The sequence below is a fragment of the Zeus faber genome, assembly GCF_960531495.2.
Source record: "Zeus faber genome assembly, chromosome: 9".
Classification (NCBI taxonomy): domain Eukaryota; kingdom Metazoa; phylum Chordata; class Actinopteri; order Zeiformes; family Zeidae; genus Zeus; species Zeus faber.
In genome coordinates, this window is record NC_137197.1 from 4,059,475 (window position 1) to 4,079,458 (window position 19,984).

Sequence of the window (19,984 nt, forward strand, 5' to 3'; positions counted from 1 at the left end):
TGAGAAAGTAACTGAAGACCTTGGAAAAATATTGTGTGACGGAAACTGTAAAACACATCTCCTTTAAAACAGCCTTGGGAAGGACACCTGAGGCTGGAATTCAAACTTTAAATCTTTTAGTTGTGTTTGACGTCCACAGAACATTTCTCAAAAGCTCCTCTGAGTAGAGCCAGGTATAACATCACTTCAAACTCACTAATTACAGCAAAGATTTCCAGAGAAAATGGATGAATGTCTTGGCCGAACCATTGGTAATGAATAGTCGGCAACCCCGTTATTTGTCTATTCAGACTCTTCAGCCATCTCTAAGTGCTGAGGTGGCGGCTTCACAGATGATTTAAAGAAGATTATTTGTCAAATAAGTTGCTTTGCTTTGGGCGAGCTGCCGTTTGCTCCTGTTGTGTAAAATTGAACACACTCCGGCGGCTTAGATCAAAAGATCCTGTAAACAAACAAGAAGCTGCATGTTAATGAAACGATATCTTAGGGACATCTCAATGTGAGAGGAATACCAACAGCTTTGTTTTTTATGTAAATTGCGTTTGGTGTGCCTGAGATGTGCATGATGCGTGATTTGGCATTTTATTTGACAATTTTCGGGCCAACATCGTCTATTGTACGATTGTCGATAGCAGTTCCACTTATTTCCGCATTGCACTCTTTGTGGGTAACAGAAGAAACTCATTAACTAATGCAGAGCTTCTAAATATTATGTTTGAATTTATGGAAATGACTTAGCTGTGTAATTGCTATTTTTGAAGACACGTAATTTCATTTAAGACGATCCTCCTTGGCTCTTGTGCTATTGATGTACTATGAAACACAGAAGCCAAGCAGTCCAAACAACTTCACATGTTTTAACTGAACAGAGTTTCTATTCTGCATTGAATTTGGACCAAATCTGAACCATTTACATTTTCTCTTTGCAGTCCATGGTGCTTCTGCTCTACAGCCAAAGGCAGTACATCTTTGAGTTTGATAAAAATGACCGCCTCTCCTCTGTGACCATGCCCAACGTGGCCCGGCAGACCCTGGAAACCACCCGCTCCATTGGCTACTACCGCAACACCTACCGCCCCCCGGAGGGTAACGCCTCTGTGCTCCAGGACTACAGCGAGGACGGCCAGCTGCTGCAGACTAGCTACCTGGGCACGGGACGCAGGATCATCTACAAATACGGTAAACTGGCCAAGCTGCTGGAGATCCTCTACGACACCGCGCGCATCGCCTTCTCCTACGACGAGGTGTCCGGCATGCTGAAGACGGTGAACCTGCAGAGCGAGGGCTTCACCTGCACCATCCGCTACCGCCAGATCGGGCCGCTCATCGACAGGCAGATCTTCCGCTTCAGCGAGGAAGGCATGGTCAACGCCAGGTTCGACTACGTCTACGACAACAGCTTCCGGGTCACCAGTATGCAGGCCGTCATCAATGAAACGCCGCTGCCCATCGACCTGTATCGCTACGATGATGTGTCGGGCAAAACGGAGCAGTTTGGCAAATTTGGGGTCATCTACTATGACATCAACCAAATCATCACCACAGCGGTCATGACCCACACCAAGCACTTCGACGCTTACGGCCGAGTGAAGGAAGTCCAATACGAGATCTTCCGCTCGCTTATGTACTGGATGATGGTGCAGTACGACAATATGGGCCGCGTCGTGGCCAAGGAGCTGAAGGTGGGGCCTTACGCCAACACCACGCGCTACACGTACGAGTACGACGCCGATGGTCAACTCCAGGTGGTGTCCATCAACGACAAGCCCCTCTGGAGGTACAGCTACGACCTCAATGGCAACCTCCACCTCCTCAGCCCCGGGAACAGCGCTCGCCTGACGCCGCTGCGCTACGACAACAGAGACCACATCACTCACCTGGGCGAGGTCCAGTACAGGATGGACGAGGACGGCTTCCTCAAGCGGAGGGGGAACGACCGCTTCGAGTACAACTCGGCCGGGCTGCTGGTCAGGGTCTACAACAAGGCGAGTGGCTGGAGCATCAGATACCGCTACGACGGCCTGGGCAGGAGGGTATCGAGCAGGAGCAGCGTGGGCCACCACCTGCAGTACTTCTACGCCGACCTGTCCGGCCCCACTCGCGTCACTCACATGTACAACCACTCCAGCTCGGAGATCACGTCGCTGTACTACGACCTGCAGGGTCATCTGTTCGCCATGGAGTTGAGCAGCGGGGACGAGTTCTACGTGGCCTGCGACAACATCGGCACCCCGCTGGCCGTCTTCAGCGGCTCGGGAATCATGATCAAGCAGATCCTGCACACGGCGTTCGGGGAGGTCTACCTGGACACCAACCCCAGCTTCCAGCTCATAGTGGGCTACCAGGGGGGCCTTTACGAGCCCCTCAGCAGACTGGTCCACATGGGCCGGAGAGACTACGACGTCCTCGCGGGCCGCTGGACCACGCCCGACCACGAGGTGTGGAGCCGCCTCAACAGCAACCACATCGTGCCCTTCAACCTGTACATGTTCAAGAACAACAACCCCCTGAGCAACAACGAGGAGATTAAGTGCTACATGACAGGTACGTCACGCTTGTTGTTGTATTGAATCACATACAGTTTTTCAGGTAGATGGGCAGAAAACAACCCTAATGTGCATTTTGGGATGCTGTCAAACAAGTACAGAAGCAGTTCCAAGTACTACAACAAGTTAAGTTTCAACCCTAACAGGACAGAAATGCCCTTGGTAACTACAACTATTTCAAATGTTCACTGCCCTGAAGTGATTTTTAATGGCCGTGTGGTAATTGTAATGTCAACAGATGTGGTGGGAGTTTATTACTTGTTTTGTTTTGCTAAAATCTCACGTGGAGTCATGTGGGGTGCGAGGTGGGGATGGCAGCTATTATGACAGGGTCCCTGAACAGCATCACACATCATCTGTTCTAGACAGTGGGAACTGGGAGTGCTGCAAACAATTCCGAATAATCAACGGTAATACATGTTTTATTTTACAAACCCGGTACATTTTTATTCAAAATAACAAACCACAGACAGAAGTAGATCCTGCCAACACGAAATTGAAAAGCACTGTGCGGCAGTGCAAGAGAAATATTTTTAAGGGTTTTCTCGCTGGGAGATTGAGGTTGTTTTTCTCAAGCTCTCCACTCGCACTCTCCACTGCTCTTGCGTGTGAGTGTGTGTGTGTGTGTGTGTGTGTGTGTGTGTGTGCGTGCGTGCGTGCGTGCGTGCGCGTGTCCGATGGCTATCACTCTGAGAGCATTCAAAGCAAACCATGGCGTAGAGCAAAGCGCCCTGTGTTGTGGAACACCGAGGGCCCTTCCCAGAAATATCCCTTGGCTGTGCGCGGCTTTGCGGTGCCCAGGGAAGTAAATGGCGGAGGAGCAGAGCAGGGTGGAGCCGTGCGGGCCCCGGCGTGGGGGCTGTGGTATCCACCTTTGTGGACGGATGCCAGACAGCACCGTGAAGGATCCTCAGTGCACCGTTTCCAATACGTCGTCCCTTTTTATCGACGTCACATATTGACACCTGTGGAAAATAAATAGGTAGATGTCAAATGATGGATTCAATTTAATGTCCACTATGTCTTGATGTCCGTGGACATTAAACAGTCAAATCATATCATATTTAACCATCATATCATTTGTCAAGGTGTTGATAAGAGTGGATTCCCTCATCAGTTCCCTACAGAGTAGTACTAGTAGTAGTAGTAGTAGTAGTAGTACTAGTAGTAGTAGTAGTAGTAGTAGAAGTAGAGCTAAGGTAGAGTGGAATGGGGTAGAGGTAGAGGAGAGTAAAGGGAGGCAGAGTAAAGTAGAAGTAGAGCAGAGGTAGTGTAAGATAGAGTAGAGTAAAGGTCAAGTAGTGTAGAGTAGCGGTAAAGTATGTATTGTAGAGTAGAGGTAGAGGTTGGGTAGAGGTAGTGTAGTAGTAGCAATAGAGTAGTGCTCTACTCTAAGGGGTAAAGTAGAGATAGAGTAGTGTAGAGTAGGGTAGAATATTGTAGAGTAGAGGTAGAGTATGTATTGTAGAGTAGAGTAGAGGTTGGGTAGAGGTAGTGTAGAGTAGAATAGAGTAGAGATAGAGTAGTGCTGTACACTAAGGGGTAAAGTACAGATAGAGTAGGGTAGAATATTGTAGAGTAGAGGTGGAGTAGAATAGAGTAGAGTAGATGTAGAGGTAGAGTAGAGATAGAATATTGTAGAGTAGAGGTAGAGTAGAATAGAGTAGAGTAGATGTAGAGGTAGAATATTGTAGAGTAGAGTAGATGTTGAGTAGAGGTTGAGAAGAATAGAGGTAGAGTAAAAGTACAGGTAGAGGTAGAATAGAGTAGAATTGAGTAGCGGTAGAGTAGAAGTACAGGTAAAGTAGAGGTAGCGCAGAAAAGAGTTGAGTAGAGTCAAGGTAGTGTGGAATAGAATAGAGTTGAGTAGAGGTAGAGTAGAATTGAACTGAGTAGAGGTAGAGTAGAGTAGAATTGAACAGAGTTGAGTAGAGGTAGAGCAGAGTAGAGTAGAATTGAATAGAGTTGAGTTGAGTTGAGTAGAAGTAGAGTAGAGGTAGAGTCGAAGGAAATATTTCACACATCATCCTTTTACTCCATGCTGAATTAAATAACATTAATGAAGTACTTGACATAATAATAGATATTTGTAATTAACTGCTCCCGTTGTAGTAATTGAATTTCTGCTAAATGTCTACGTCTACGTTTGTTTAAGTAAATTAAACAAACTAGAAGTGTCCTGGTGACAGCTAACGATCAAAACAATATGAAACATTGGGCAGGAAGATAATCAGCCCTTCAGAAATCCATCCAAAAAACAATGAATGATTTGCTTGTTAGTTTTGTGTATTCATAACACGGTGGCAAATAAATTATTATCCAATTTATCATAGTCTAACAACCAGGCGTTACCTCCCGATGGAACAACAACTGTTTCACTTTTACCAGCCATTCTCATCCTGGACGTGACATTGAAAGGCTTTTGTGTTGTTCAGGTGAACTCCAGACTCCACCGCTGGCTTAAACAAAGCGGTTCCATTTGGCCGCCAGCCGACAGAGCGCCGTTCAGCCCCGCGGTCCAACCATTAGCGGCTTGACTGGCATTTGAATGCTAATCAGTCTGTTAGATATACCAGAGTGGGTCTGCCTCAATTATGATTGATGGTGCTGACATTTATTTTTTCTTTCACTAAATCGCCACGGCCCATTCATCGTCCTCAAACAAATTTGTGCTTTACAAAAAAAAAAGCTTTGTCCGGGTGCCACTGCACGGCGACAGGCCAGGCTGCGACTCGCTTACCCCCATGTGTCATTCTGCAATGACAATTTTGTCGTAAAGGCCGAAAGTCAAGAAGGTTGGATTCGCCCGGTCGCTGCTGGAGGATATGAAAAATGACAAGCGCTTATGGTTCCAGAATTACCGACGGCATAAGCTAGAATGACAACACCGCATGTCCGGCTCTGCTCTGGCTGCTGCCGCCATCGGTGTTTGAATGGGTGAGTGTGAGACCAGGCTGTGCCTTTGTCTCCCGTGGAGTGGAAACTGCGCTGCGTCTGATGCAGGTCGCCTGCCCGTCATCCGTCAGGAGTCGGCGCCGAAGATCCCGCTCTGCACACTGTAAAAACTTCCCAAGACAAGATGAAGCTGATTAACTGCGTGATAATGATGGCAGCCCTCAGGTGTCAGCGACGTGACTGGGGCGCAGCTGGGCGTCGTTGGTCTAACGCCTGTGGCGCGTCTTACGAGCTGCCACTATCTCGAGAGCCAATCAAAGCTTGTCGGGTTCTTGAGGAGCAAATCGAGTGTTTAAGCCGAGTGGAGAGCGCTCAAAGGCGACAGCCACTTGACCGGGCGTTAGAGCCTGATCAGTGATTGTGCCGTTTCATCTCCCTGAGCGTCGCGCCCGCCCGCCCTGTTTAACCGCCGTTCCCTCCTCCGCAGATGTGAACAGCTGGCTGGTGACCTTCGGCTTCCAGCTGTACAACGTCATCCCCGGGTACCGCAAGCCGAGGACGGACGCCATGGAGCCGTCGTACGAGATGGTGCGCACGCAAATCAAGATGCAGGAGTGGGACAGCACCAAGGTGAGCCAGTCCACACCCAGCTTGTCAACAAAGCCCATCGTCCTCTTGAACAGCTTCATTTAGTCTTAATATTCTTTGAGAGGGTGCTCATACTACACACTAGGACAGTTTCAGCATATTGATCTACAGCCTGCCATCTGATTAAACCTGTCTTGCCCGAAATGGAAGGTGGTGTTTGGTGTTGCCCGGCGGTTTTTTCGGCCGTACAGGTATAGTTGGATGATCCCCCCTCCCAGTATAGTTCCAGATTTCTACACACTCCCCGCTTCCATTCTTCCATGTGTCCATGATGTATTGATGTCACACTGAGAACAGGGATGTCTCTCAAAGAAGGCTGCAGGTCAACTCCGGTCCTCGTGACCCAAAGTACCTCTGTTTCCATTCCAGTAAGAATTCAATTCAGTGAACTCACCGGTAAGATAGAAAACCAGCAATACTTTAGATCCCGACGATGGTATTGGGAGAAGCCATCAACATGCTGAAAATGGGGATGGGGTATCGAACGCCATCACATCATCCTCTCCCCACGTTAGCTTACCCGTCCATTCCAACATCGTTTGAAAATAGACTTGCTCTGAGTGGCCAGACTCTCCAAGGAGCTGCCAGACCACGGAGCGATGAGCCAGGTCTTTGGTCCTTGCCCTCATCTTGGGGGAAAAGGGGCTAAACAGCTCTTGTAATTGTCCTGCCATTAGGGAAATTCCCTCTCCATTCCCTCCACCACTGGCCATTGATTTCATCTCACTCTTCCACCCTTAGCCAGAGTCTGAGAGGCAGCAGACATGCTCTGGTTCCCACCTCTATCAGCCCTTTCAAGTCGCCTCCATCTCACCTGAATTATTGAACAGGCTGCAGTTGTTGTCTTGGCTTTGGTTACAGCGAGCAAATGCCACACATTAGGAGGGTCGGTGGCATGTCGAGTGACACCCAGGCCGTTACCTTAACACGATAGCCTTTCTTAAGGCCATTAAGAGGAGATCTGTCCCATTTGGAATTCTAAAAAAAAACCTGAACGTGTTAAATGAAACCACCTTTGCTCAGGTCTCAGACTCCCAAACACTTGAAAGAAAGTGCAAAAAAAAAAAAAAAAACAGAAACCCAACAGCAATCTGAAAGAATATTGATTCGAGTTGGATTTGTGAAGAATGAAGACTGCAAATTGTGTAAGTATAATAATATAGCAATTTGAAAAGTGTGCGGATATTCACTGGTATTCACTTGTCTTTCGATGCATTGAAAGATTCATTAAAGCAAGGTCAATAGACTATTTCATGAGGCACTACAGCCGGTCGTGGGCAGTTATGTGGGAAAACTCTTTTTGAATGTCAAGATGCTGTTTTTCCTTTTTGTAGTAAGTCAGCTGTGGAGCTGGATAAGCGTAGAACCCAGATCTGTCCTCCTCTCTGAAGGAGCGTCGCTTTCAGTCCCCAGAAACCGCCTCATGCACTACGTGCTTCCCACTCCACTGGGACTCTCCCAGTCCACCTGCTATGCATCCTACAAAGGGATGCAGCCGAGGAAGAATCCCATTGAAAGTCAGTATGACTCCAGTTCATGGGCTGGTTTTGAAGATTTGCTATTTATTTTCAATGTGCCTGCATAAGGTATTGCAAGTGTGGGACGACATGACGCAAATAAAACGCAATCTGCTTGAGCCCCACGTCCCATCTCCCTCAGTTTCAAAAGGATAAAGGCCTTTTTCGCCAAATGCCTTTATCATTTGATGGAATGTCCAGTGTTTAAATGTGCCAGCGATTCACCTTGCAGTAAACAAAAGCCAAAAAGCAGAAAGTCAAAGCTCTGTGTGTGCACAAAAGAGGATGTAATGAGTTCTGTTTCCAGGCTACAATATATATATACTGTATATATAAATATATATATGTATATAATTTTACTTTGCAATGAAGCATTAGATAAAAGTAGGGCTCACTGAGTAATGATAGCATTGTAAGCTTATTTTTCTATTCACGCAGCAAACCCATCAAGTTTACATTCAGGAACATCCGTGATGGGGCCCAGCTCCTACAGAATCTCGTATTGAGGCTTTAAATAGCATCATAAGCCTGGATGTTCAGCTTTCTTGGTTCGTAAAGTTGCCTTTTTTCTTCTTCTTCCCACCCCTGGAGAATTAACAGCAGGTAATATATAAGGAAAGCTTCGACGTACCGGTAATGAGTTTGTTCCCAGCGTCCAAGGCACGTTTTCAAACAAAGAGCAATGATGTGTGGACCAACACCACCGAAGAAGTCGACTTTCGGCGCGGACTTACGCGCAGTTAAACGTAAATGTCCTTGGAGTATAAATAAAGCCACCAAGCCAAATCATTATTTCTTCGATCCCGGATTGGAAGCGGCTCCGTGGGTCCCCCGCCTCACGCTCCCCGGGCGCCGGACTCCAGCTGCCCGGCGGTGAGGACTTAACCCTCTCACTTCGCTGAAGTTCCTCCTCGTTAATAACTTTGGTTCCACGGCTCAAAGGAGCGAAGCCTAACCCTAACCCTAACCTGGAGCCTCCTCAACTTATGATACCACATTTATTTTCTTAAGTCTTGCTACAAGTAGAATCGGGTATTGACTGGAGGAAAGCATATTTCACAAGTTTAGACATGGTAATTTGTTGACCTGAAAACAACCTGTTTGAATAAACACTGTCCTCAGGTGTGGAATCTACAAATACATTTTGAAAATACAAAGACATTGACAGACACATATCAATCATGTGATTCGATTGTTAAATTTGTTGCCAAAAAGACGTCCCACGAATTTTGGCCATAATTTGTTGTTTATCTGTATGTCCCAGGTTTCTATATATGATGTGTCTCGTGAGACTATAGCATGTATCTCCGTTTCGTCTCCGTATTAGCTGCATACTGGATTAGCCCCACCGAGCCCCCCCGCCGTGCACCCCGTCCCGCCCGGGACGCTCCCCGGGCGGGACGGGGCCACCACCCCTGCCACCACACAGCCACCACCCAGCCATCCCCCGCCCCCGCCTGGGGCCCGCTGACCCGGCACGGTAAAGGAACATGGCATGTGGTGGTGTGAAGGTTCCCTGGGGGCGAGCGGAGGGAGGGAGGCTCCCCTGCTGGGTTGGGCACCACAGCTGTGGACCCCCCCCCGGGGCTCGGTGTCACATGGAGCCGGGTGTACGTGAAATCGGCCGATGTGTTTCGCCGCCAGCCCATCAGATGTTGGCGGAGGGGGGTTGGAAGCTGTCGTTGGGAGGCGGCACGGGGCGGCTTGACAGACCATCCTGGGGAGGCTCTCGGCAGGGATGTGGCGCCGACGCCGGCGCCGGTGGTGGAGGTTTTTGTTTTTTTTTGCGCGTCTCTGCGTGCGGGTGCGTCTCCGGGCTGCATCGGCCCCCCCGCCCCGCGTCACCGCCGCCACCCCCCCCCCTTCTGACGCCGGCTTCCTTTCTTCTCCCGAGGAGCCCCTCATGTCGTCTACCATTAGGACGCGGGATTAATTTGGCCCCGGGGAACTCGCTCTCCAGCCAGAGCTCCCCGTGGCCTTGAGGAACCAGATAAAGCACGGACCAACCGATTCCTGGGAGATGTTTATATATATTTGGCCCAGTGTGGCTGTCAGGAAGGAGATTTCACCCATTTTAAAAATATCACGCGTGTCATAACCGATCAGCGTGATGATCCTCCGCTGACACGCACCTCCTCCTCTGCCGCCACCGTCACACATCCACCGCTTGTTATTCGCCAACAGCCAAAAAAAAAAAAATCACTGAACTGAAGAGGTTGATGTGTATAACATGACTGTGTGATTCATGTGAGGCTTTTTCGACACGGCTAAATTATTTTTTATTTCTTTATCTCCCCTTCCTTCGAGGCTTTGCCAAGCGCCCCAAACGGGGAGCGTAACCCGACCCTCGCCCCAACCCACCCTCCAGGAAGCGGTTTAATATCACTTCCTCCAAATGAGTTTTTAAATACGTTTGTTGTCGTCGATCGGGGCCCGCGGCTGCGCTCGTTTGTCCACAAACCTTTAAAGCCTTGGCTTTGCGGGGGAGAGGGGGGACAGGGAGACACCCGCGAAAAAGCGATAAATCAACCGCCATTCAGTCACGTCATCGCATCATGAGAAAGAATGGCTTATGTTTGTGAGCCAAGAGCTGCGGGTTTGACATGTTTGAAGCGGTAGTGAAGTGCTGCTATTCTCTCGCTGTTGTTTTTCTACCACTTTTTTCGGATCCGCATTACAACTCCAAAACACAGTGTCCCGCTGTGTATTCACACACAGACTGTCATCACGGTGGGAGAGAGAGAGAGAGAGAGAGAGAGAGAGAGAGAGAGAGAGAGACCTAAGGAGGTGTCATAGCAGCTCCAAATAAAGAATTTCTCTGGAGAGCAGATGGATGTAGGGTAGAGTTCTACGTCGATGTGTTTGGTGTTTGTGTGACGGTGCCACTAACCCGGTCCCCGTCCTCTTCCTCCACAGTCGGTGCTCGGCGTGCAGTGCGAGGTTCAGCGGCAGCTCAAGGCCTTCATGAAGCTGGAGCGCTTCGGACAGATCTACAGAGCCAAGAGCGCCGGCTGCTCCCAGACGGAGGGCGGGAAGCTCTTCGCCTCCGGCGGCTCCATCTTCGGGAAGGGGGTGAAGTTCGCCATCCGGGACGGCCGCATCAGCACCGACATCGTCAGCCTGGCCAACGAGGACGGGCGGCGCACGGCGGCCGTCCTCAACGACGCCGTCTACCTGGAGGAGCTGCACTTCACCGTGGGCGGGATGGACACGCACTACTTCGTCAAGCTGGGCTCGGTGGAGGGAGACCTGGCCCTGATCGGCATGACGGTGGGCCGCCGGACGCTGGAGACGGGTGTCAACGTGACGGTGTCGCAGGTGAACGCCGTGCTGAACGGCAGGACTAGGCGCATCACCGACATCCAGCTGCAGTACGGCGCCCTGAGCCTGAACACGCGCTACGGCAGCGGCGTAGACGAGGAGAAGGCCCGCGTCCTGGAGCTGGCCCGGCAGAGGGCCGTGACCCACGCCTGGGCCAGGGAGCGCCAGAGACTGAGGGACGGAGAGGAGGGCTCCAGGTCCTGGACCGAAGGGGAAAAGCAGCAGCTGCTGGGCTCGGGGAAGGTCCAGGGCTACGAGGGCTACTACGTGGTCTCCGTGGACCAGTACCCGGAGCTGGCGGACAGCGTGAACAACGTCCACTTCATGAGACAGAGCGAGATGGGCCGGAGGTGACAGGAGCATGGGGGCCAGCGCTGACGGACATGGGACTTGTTGCCAAAGACAGTTGCGTTCATGACCACTTTTTGTTTGTTTGCTTCGTTCGATTGTTCGGTTTCTTTGACTCAACTTGGTTTTTGATAAAGTGTAGGAATGCAACACGGTTGCATCGTATTAACAGAAGAGTGCCCTTCCCCTTCTGACGAACAGTCTTTGCCCTCCGAGTGCGGCTGCTAGAGGACGAGATGAGAATTTGCCATGTTTTGTGACCGATTTTGTGACTCCCATCTCCATCGCCCCCGTCGGTCGATTCTGTTCAAAGGACCGGGAGGAGGAGTATTGATAATGCATTATGTTTCATCCTGCAGCAGATTGTTATTCTCCAACTCGCTCCGTTCTGCCTTTCAGCGCCTCAGCCAAGGAGATTTCTTCTCTTTCTACCGCTTCTTCTTTATACTTGAAAACCTCATCGCCCAACTCATCCATTTACAATGAATGAAATGTCTGTCGGCATCACCCCGGGCCCACGTCATCGTTTCTCCAAACTGAACTCGTCAAAGCGCCTCCGCGCGTGATGTCTCGTGTTTTGTTTTATCCTTTCAGTGTTTTGTTTTTTTTTTACTTTGAAGGCTCGCTGCTTATTTGGACTCCACGCCGGCTGCGCGTCGATGCCTTTGCTTCGTGAACTGCAAATTCATTCAAATTTCTTTCTAAACATGAAATTGTAAAGTAAAGCCAACAATGGGACGTGAGGTCTGACGTTGCGTTCCGTCCGGCGGCGGTTCGGGACAGGGATCTGCTCCTGAGAAGAAGATAAAAAAAAAAAAAAAAAAAAAAAAAACAGGAAACAATGAGACGTCTTCTGTTTCCTCTTCTTGCGACTGCGTCCGGCCGCTCAGAGCCATGTCTGTGTTAAACAAACGAGCAAAACAAAAGGTATTTTATGGGAATGGTTTTGAATTACCTTTAGTTTCATTTTATAAATAGATATATGAAATAACAGTATAACAAATGTGAATTTTTGAAGAAAAAAAAAGAAATGTGAACTATTGTCCCTTTTATTGTTGATTGTTGTACTTGAACAAAACTTAAGGGTGTTTCCACACATGAAATAAATTTGTTGTTTTTTTTTTTTTTGTTTGTTGTTTTAGTTCATCCAAATTATCGCATTTTCCCGTTGGAGCAACAGCGTTCCACCGGTCCGCCGCGATCCCAATCACCGTCAAATGACAGTGTGTAATATCTCTCTAATATCTCCAATAAGTTTGTTCTACAATAAAATGTGAGCACACGGAGATGGCAAAAAAGGATTTAAATGAGCGAAGCTGAAGGTGAAGCTGAAGGTGAAGGTGAAGGTGAAGTTGCGTCTGTGGTGCAGACGGATGAACGCCGCGCTGGAATCTGGCGTTTGGGTTAAAAAAAATGTGAAATGCCTTTGCCCTGAGGTGCGGCCGGGGATCTAGAATGGTCCGGACCACCAGGCTGTGGCGGGGGGAGGGGTGGGGCGTGTCAGGAGTGGACCGGACCACCAGTAGGGGGCAAGGGAACCAGTTTTCCGCTGCATCTTAAAGGTCAGGCACGCAGGCCTGGGATGTGAATCCTTTTGGACATGATCAGCGTCAACGCGTTTCCTCGTTTCCCATATGCCCCGCCCCCCCAGGACCCCGCCCCCCGGAGGGCGATTTACCTTTTAATTTTGTGAAAATGTCATAAGCTGAAAAATACAACGTGGAATGAGTCGTTGCTGTTTTGCTGATGGTGTCGTTGATTTGCTCTCTGTGACATTTTGAACTATGCCAAACCGACGCGCACTCGCCACGTTCGTACCGACGTTTTGTTTTTCTTTTGTTTTTCCATCCAGCGTGTGCTCGTCGTGGGTGTGTGTTGCGTTGCGGGGGCGGGGCCGGGGGCGGGACCTTCCAGCGGGGAGTGTCTGGATCTGTACAAAGGTTAAACATACGGAACAAGTAAACAGAGGCAGTGACGTGGTTCCAAAAAATAAAAATAAAAGCGAAGAAAAAAAACAAAACAAAGCTAAACAAAATGGATGTTCAACATTACTATGAATGAAGGCTGTTTGCATTGTGGAATATTGCATTGAGAACCGTCGCGTCATGAAGCTGTACCTTTTTCTAAAGTTCGGGACTCATTTTGAGTTTTTTGGTTTGTTCTCAACACTGTGTTTTAAAGCGCTTCTCTTTAAACCTGTACATAGGAAGACGTGAAAAAACAAGCTGTAAATAAAATGCATATGTAGATACCTCTTAGAGCTACATCAGCGATCCTGTGTAGTCCTTAGGTAGGATGAGAAAAAAAAATAAAGGGAATATTTTGTGTTTACATTTCATGTGGTTTGTCGAATGTCGGAAGCATCGCTGCACGTCACCAAACCTGTGCACCACTTTGCTTTAATGAATTCAGCTCTCTGCCGCTTCTTACTGAAGGTCAACATGTTGAGCCCAACATTAACATTTACATTCATTCATTGATCAGACACTTCTGTCCAAAGCGACTTCCATGATAGAAACAATCAAAGCCGACATCGACCACTGGAGCAGCGTTGAATTGAAGTGCATGAGCCAAGCAGGTACGAGCACAAGCTGCTGGAAGGAATCACCATGAAAACATCACATCAACAACAACAGCTGAAGCTCAAAGCTCAGATGAGATTCAAGCCCAGCCCTGCGTCCAATAGGGAGTCCTGCATACTACATACGTACTACATACATACTGCATGCATACTACATGTGTACTATGTACATACTGCATGCATACTACATGCAGACTTCATGCATACTACATACATACTGCATGCATACTACATGTGTACTATGTACATACTGCATGCATACTACATGCAGACTTCATGCATACTACATACATACTGCATGCATACTACTTGTGTACTACGTACATACTGCATGCATACTACATGTGTACTACATACATACTGCATACTACATGCATACTACATACGTTCTACATACATTCTACGTGCATACTACCTGACTACGACATACAAACTATATACATACTGCATGTATACTTCATGTGTACTACATACATACTACGTGCATTTTACATATCAGGCAGACTTCATGCATACTACATACATAATACAGACATACTTCATGTATACTACACACATACTACATGCATACTATATATGTACTAAATACATACTACATGCATACTACATACATACTACATACATACTACATGAATACTACATACATACTACATGCATGCTATATACATACTACATACATTCTACACACATACTTCACACATACTACATGCATACAAACTACATGCATACTATATATGTACTAAATACATAATACATGCATACTACACACAAACTACATGCATACTATATACATACTACATACATACTACATCCATACTACATACTACATCATACTACATGCATACTACATACATACTACATGCATGCTATATACACACTACATACATTCTTCACACATACTACATGCATACTACGTATGTACCACATACATACTACATGCATACCACATATGTGCTACATATATACTACATACATACTACACACATACTACATGCATAATACATGCATACTACATTCATACTATATATACTACATACATACTACATGCATACTACATACACACTACATACATACTACGTGCATGCTACATATGTACTACATACATGTAGTTGTCACGACCATGCTGCATAGAAACTTTTAACGGTGTCTTGCTCTCTTTGCGTTGTTCATCCCTCACCAGCGTCGTGTGCAGCGTTTGATACTTCAGTATTTCACAGAGTGTAGTTTTTCATCCTGGTACTTCTGACATACTTATTTGAAGGCGGTGAAGTTCCTTTTCCAGAAAGTAAAATTCTCTATTCCACAATAAAATCCACAAATCCCAAAAGGGGCCCATCTGCCCTTTTTCAGCAAGTTCATATAGGTTTCCGAGGTCCCCAAAACATGTTTTTGAAATTTCTTGCTAAAAAAATAAAATTCTAGCCATTCTGACATGCCTCTAAATCCACTGTGTTCCTGACACTCTGTTTAAATGGGAGGCGCCACCCTCCTGATACCACGAGTTCTGTGAGCCAATGGGGTTTGAGCTTCACTTCTCGGTAAACTTTACTTAAATTTCACCTCATCAGTCCACCAAAATCTGTTTCTGAACAAATTTCAGGCGGGAAATAATCAATCCAGTTGCTGAATCTTCACTCATATTGGATCATAAGGGCTCATTTCAAAGTTTGTTCTGACCTTCGTTGCCCTACACCGCACCAGGACAACACACGCTGGGATGTTTTGTTTCATGCTGAACGTCGGAAAAATAAAATAAATTAAATAATTACATCTATAATGAAAATATTTTTGACGAAAGAAGATTTATTTTACTGGTTTTGTTTCCTTGAGAAATATGCTCTCAGACAGCAGAATTATTTTTTAATCACTGACACTTCCCTCGTCCACAGTTTCATACCGATCAGCTTCAATTAATTCCTCTTTCTTTTAAAAGATTTGTGCTGGTCTTCCCAGCGGCGCTTGTTATTCTCTTGTAATCCTCCGGCCGTGGGTAGAGTTACTCGGGGCAGTTCTAATTCTACCACCGAGTGACATAGGGAGGAGACACAAAGATTAGATTTTAGCGCCTTGTTTCAGGACATGTTTTCTGAAATAGACACTTCACAAACTGTCTGCGATGTCTCATTTGACAGTTTGTGGGTTAGTAGTTCCATCAGAGACCCAAATGAATGCACACAAGCACTGAAAAAGGGGTTTTTTCATGACAGTTCCCCTTTAATAAACACTCATTTGTCGCACTAGATCCCATGCAGGAAGTCTGTGGAGCTCCGAGGCTGCAGTGCAGCGCTGGCCGCCGCTCCGACCCCCCGCCGCCACACCCTATTAGTCATACAAACCCTATATTTGCATTCCACAACATTATATTCATATGACATTTATGAGGGTAATCGGCGATGAAATATGGTAATGCAATAATGTAGCACAAGCTTGTTATTTGGTTATCGAATGCAGTAGCACCTGTCGTACACTCCCACCTGTCTGGAATCTATCATCGTCTTACACCGCCGAACATCTGCTGCTCCTCCGAGGTGTGGAGGCTCAGGCTCCCGGCAGCGGGCGCGCTCAGCGGTCAAAACGCAAACACGGGAAGGAAGTGAGAGGGACGAGGCGGCGGGGCGGAGCCTGGAGCCCCCGGGCCCCCGAGCCCCCGGGAGAAGGAAGCGTCTCCGCCCGGCTCCGGCCACAGGGCCACGCGTCCCGCCTACGGGCCCGGAGGGAGCGTCTGCTCGGCTTGCGGAATTATAATACGTCTTCCTGGAGAGAGACCCGATCCGTGTTACAACAAATACTAATAATATCACAGTGCCCGGTACAGGGCAGGTGTGAGAGGGGCCAACTCTGACCAATCAGAGAGGGGGGTTCGAGGTACCGGATCCCAAACTACCCTGACTGTTTTTTAGACTGATTCATCTCCAAACTATCAACCGTTTTTTTGGGGGGTTTTTTGCATGTTGTCGGGACAGGAAGCGGGAGGGGAAGCAGAGAAGAGACGTTCAGAAAGAGACGTGTTCTCTGCAATCAGCCCCTTCATTTGGGAGAACTCCTCTTCCAGCTCCTTCTTCCCCCAAAATCACTCCGTTCTTGACCTTTTCGGTCGAGTCGCACAAACGGAGGAAAGTGCGTCGGTGGGCGTGATTGCAGGGTGCCGTGGTCATTCTCCCGCGCTCAACTCCCTGCGTGGAGCTCCCAGTCTGTTCCAAGGTGATTCTTTGTTTTGGGGAAGGATCTTCTCGACTTCAAGCTGCCGTTTCTCTCGCCTGATTCACCCAAAGCAGACGTGTGTTCGGTTCCGTTTCGGAGAATTTCAACAAGGCGTCGCCCATTATCACTTCAGATTAGAGTGTCCATCTGTACCAGATATACATTCACCAAATGCAACTGACATATAACTTATATATACAGTAAATTGAGCTTTATGCTACTTCCGCTAAGGGAAACACAACAATGCAGCTACGTAGCAAGCTATTGGCCTTTAAAAACAAACCCGGTATGAATGTGAAATGGAACATATCCGCATTAATCTCTTCAAGTCTTGCAGTCTAGTCTATTGTAGTCTCGATGTAGCGTTGCAAGATTTCGCCGGTAGCCAGTGTTAGCATTAGCATGTAGGCCGAGTCATAGAAGGGACATTACGCCGCGTTCAATTTGAACTGGAAAGTCGGAGTTCCGAGTTCCCGGTCGGGTTTCCGACTCGTTAAGTCGGAACAATGTCACCAACCCCGACCTCAAGATCCAAGATGGCTGCTTCCCATATTTACTCTTTAGTTGTCTGTATTTCCAAAGAGCGAGCGCAACAACGGTTTTCCTAGAGGCGTCCATCTTGGTTTTCCGACTCGTTGTCCTGGAACGTGTTGAACTCGGGCTCGACCTCATTCCCAGCTCGGACTTCTGACTTCCCAGGTAAATGGAACGTAGCATTATTATTAACGGTCATTAGACAGAAATAAGTGACTGACGCCATCGACCAACCAGAATCAAATTTTCCACATAGCCACAGTGTAATAATCAAAAACTTTTTTCTGATTCGGCAGCCATCTTGGTAAGGTGCATCAGCGGCTCTACTCTGCATCGTGATCGTATCAAACCCGGCCCATATTAGATAAACGGTTGTGATTGGCCTGACCCTGGCGAGGGCTGGGTGGGAACCTGTTGGAATGGGAGGGTGGCTAGACGTATTCTGCAGAACAAATGGAACGTGAGCTGCAGGTCCAAATTTCTAGAAAAATTGTATTTTCTGTTTCTGCATTTTACGTGATAATATTTTATATTATTATTTGATTTGAGGCAGTGGCTCAGGAGGTTTCGGTTTCAAGCACAAATAAAATAATAATAATATTAAATGTGTTTTCAGCGCTTACATATATGATATCCTGTATAGAGGCAAACAGAAAAGAGCGGGCACCAAGACCCCACCGGAGAAGTGGCCGTCGTCATCCACACGCCCACTCGCTCCCTGTGAATTGGGTGTTTTCAGGGGTGTGTGTGTGTGTACATTCATATTTCTGTGTTTTTGTTCAGTGTGGAACACTGAGGCCCCTTCCCAGAAATATCACTTGGTTGGGGGTGGCTTTGTGGTGCCGAGGGAAGTGTGTGTAGGGCAGGCGCTTCCTATAGGCGACTCCGCTGCGTGTACCCGTGCCTCGCCGTTACCTTTTACATTACATTACATTACATTACATTGCATTGCATTTAGCAGACGCTTTTATCCAAAGCGACTTACAATTATTCAAACACCGACGGACGCAGCCATCAGGAGCAATTAGGGGTTAAGTGTCTTGCTCAAGGACACTACAGCATGCTAGCAGGAGGAGCCTGGGATCGATCCAGCAACCTTTAGATTACTAGACCACCAGCTCTACCGCCTGAGCTACTATCCCCCTTATTGAACAAAACCCGCCAACAGAGTTCTGAAGGTGCGTTACACTGAAGGCCCCAGTTCAGGGGTTTCAAAAGGTGGTGACCCTAACTTAACCCCAAACTGCTCCCACTCGGCCTCCATCGCTGGATGAAAATGAATTTTGCGTCTTCTAAGTGACCTAATGTAACGACTCCCACTGAGGTCAAAATGGTCAGAAAGTGGTTGTGTGTATATGTGTGTGTGTGTGTGTGTGTGTCTGTGCGTGCGTGCGTGACCAGACAGGAAGTGTGTGTCCCGAATGGAAGGTCAGACAGGAAGTGGCGGCTCAGCTGCGGCTTCTCCTCTCGCCCTGTCCCTCTGACAGGTGCGAACGGAGGCCAAAGAGAAATGTCACCGCGGCGTTTTTAAATAACCTGGACGCCGCTCGGCGCTGTGCCTTTTTCTTCCCTCCGCGTTATTCAAATCGTATTGACGGCATATCTAATGCTTTTTTCACGAGCCTAATTATCCCCGAGGTCAGCTGTGTCGGCGGCGCCGGATCGGACCTCGCGGCTCGCCCGGGGAGATTCGGCGCGGCTCCGGTCCGTCGGCGGACGCGGGTTTGGAGTGGCGGCGTCGCTGGAGCTTAACGTGTTAGGACAGCTCGCCCGGCGGCGGAGATGCGGCGAAGAGAGGAGGAAAAAAAAAAAAAGGGAGGTGTTATCGATCACTGTCTGGAAAAATCCCCCATTAAAGATAAATCCTGTCCGGCCCATCACTGTCATCACGGCCTCCTCTCTTACAAATTGGATGAAAATATATTTGGACATAAACAAAATAAGGAAAAGTATCTGGACCCGGGTGAAGCGTGGAGGGTTTGTTTCATTAGGAGATACGCCGCTTCCAGCCTCCGAAGCAGCCACATGCATAATTAATAAACCAAGCTGCTGCAAATTATTTAAGCAGACGGAAGACCATTACATAAATATTAAAAAGGTCACAATTTGTTTGGCTTGGATAACATCCTATAGCGTGAACGCTTCAGTTGATTCTTAGAAAACGATGTTTTAAAGACGGTTGTCGGCTCCGTGGTGTTGTTGTGTTTCCCGGCGCCTCGGGGCTCCGCCGGCTCTTTGATGCTGGTTCTTTTTTTATGTTTGTTTTTTTTTTGGTGAGGATTGGGAGCTCCGGTGGGACTCCGTTGTCGGTGGTCAGCGTTTTGCTTTATGTTTTGGGTCGGCCGAGGTGATTTGAGCCTTTAGGCAAAAACGTATTGATCTGAAAGTCGACT

The 19,984-nt window shown here is 47.8% G+C and overlaps 1 protein-coding gene across 2 annotated transcripts in view; it reads left to right on the forward strand.

Moving 5' to 3' along the window:
* The window catches only part of tenm4 (teneurin transmembrane protein 4), a gene marked incomplete at its 5' end in the record, with an annotated part of 153,900 nt that extends 141,993 nt beyond the window's left edge, over positions 1-11,907 (forward strand). For both annotated transcript variants that reach the window (XM_080006450.1, XM_080006451.1), the window contains 3 exons: positions 930-2,544; positions 5,929-6,071; positions 10,523-11,907. In XM_080006450.1, the coding sequence (XP_079862576.1) occupies positions 930-2,544; positions 5,929-6,071; positions 10,523-11,281 (2,517 nt within the window). In that variant the 3' untranslated portion in view covers positions 11,282-11,907. The remainder of the gene's footprint in view (positions 1-929; positions 2,545-5,928; positions 6,072-10,522) is intronic.
* Between the last annotated feature and the right edge of the window lie 8,077 nt (positions 11,908-19,984).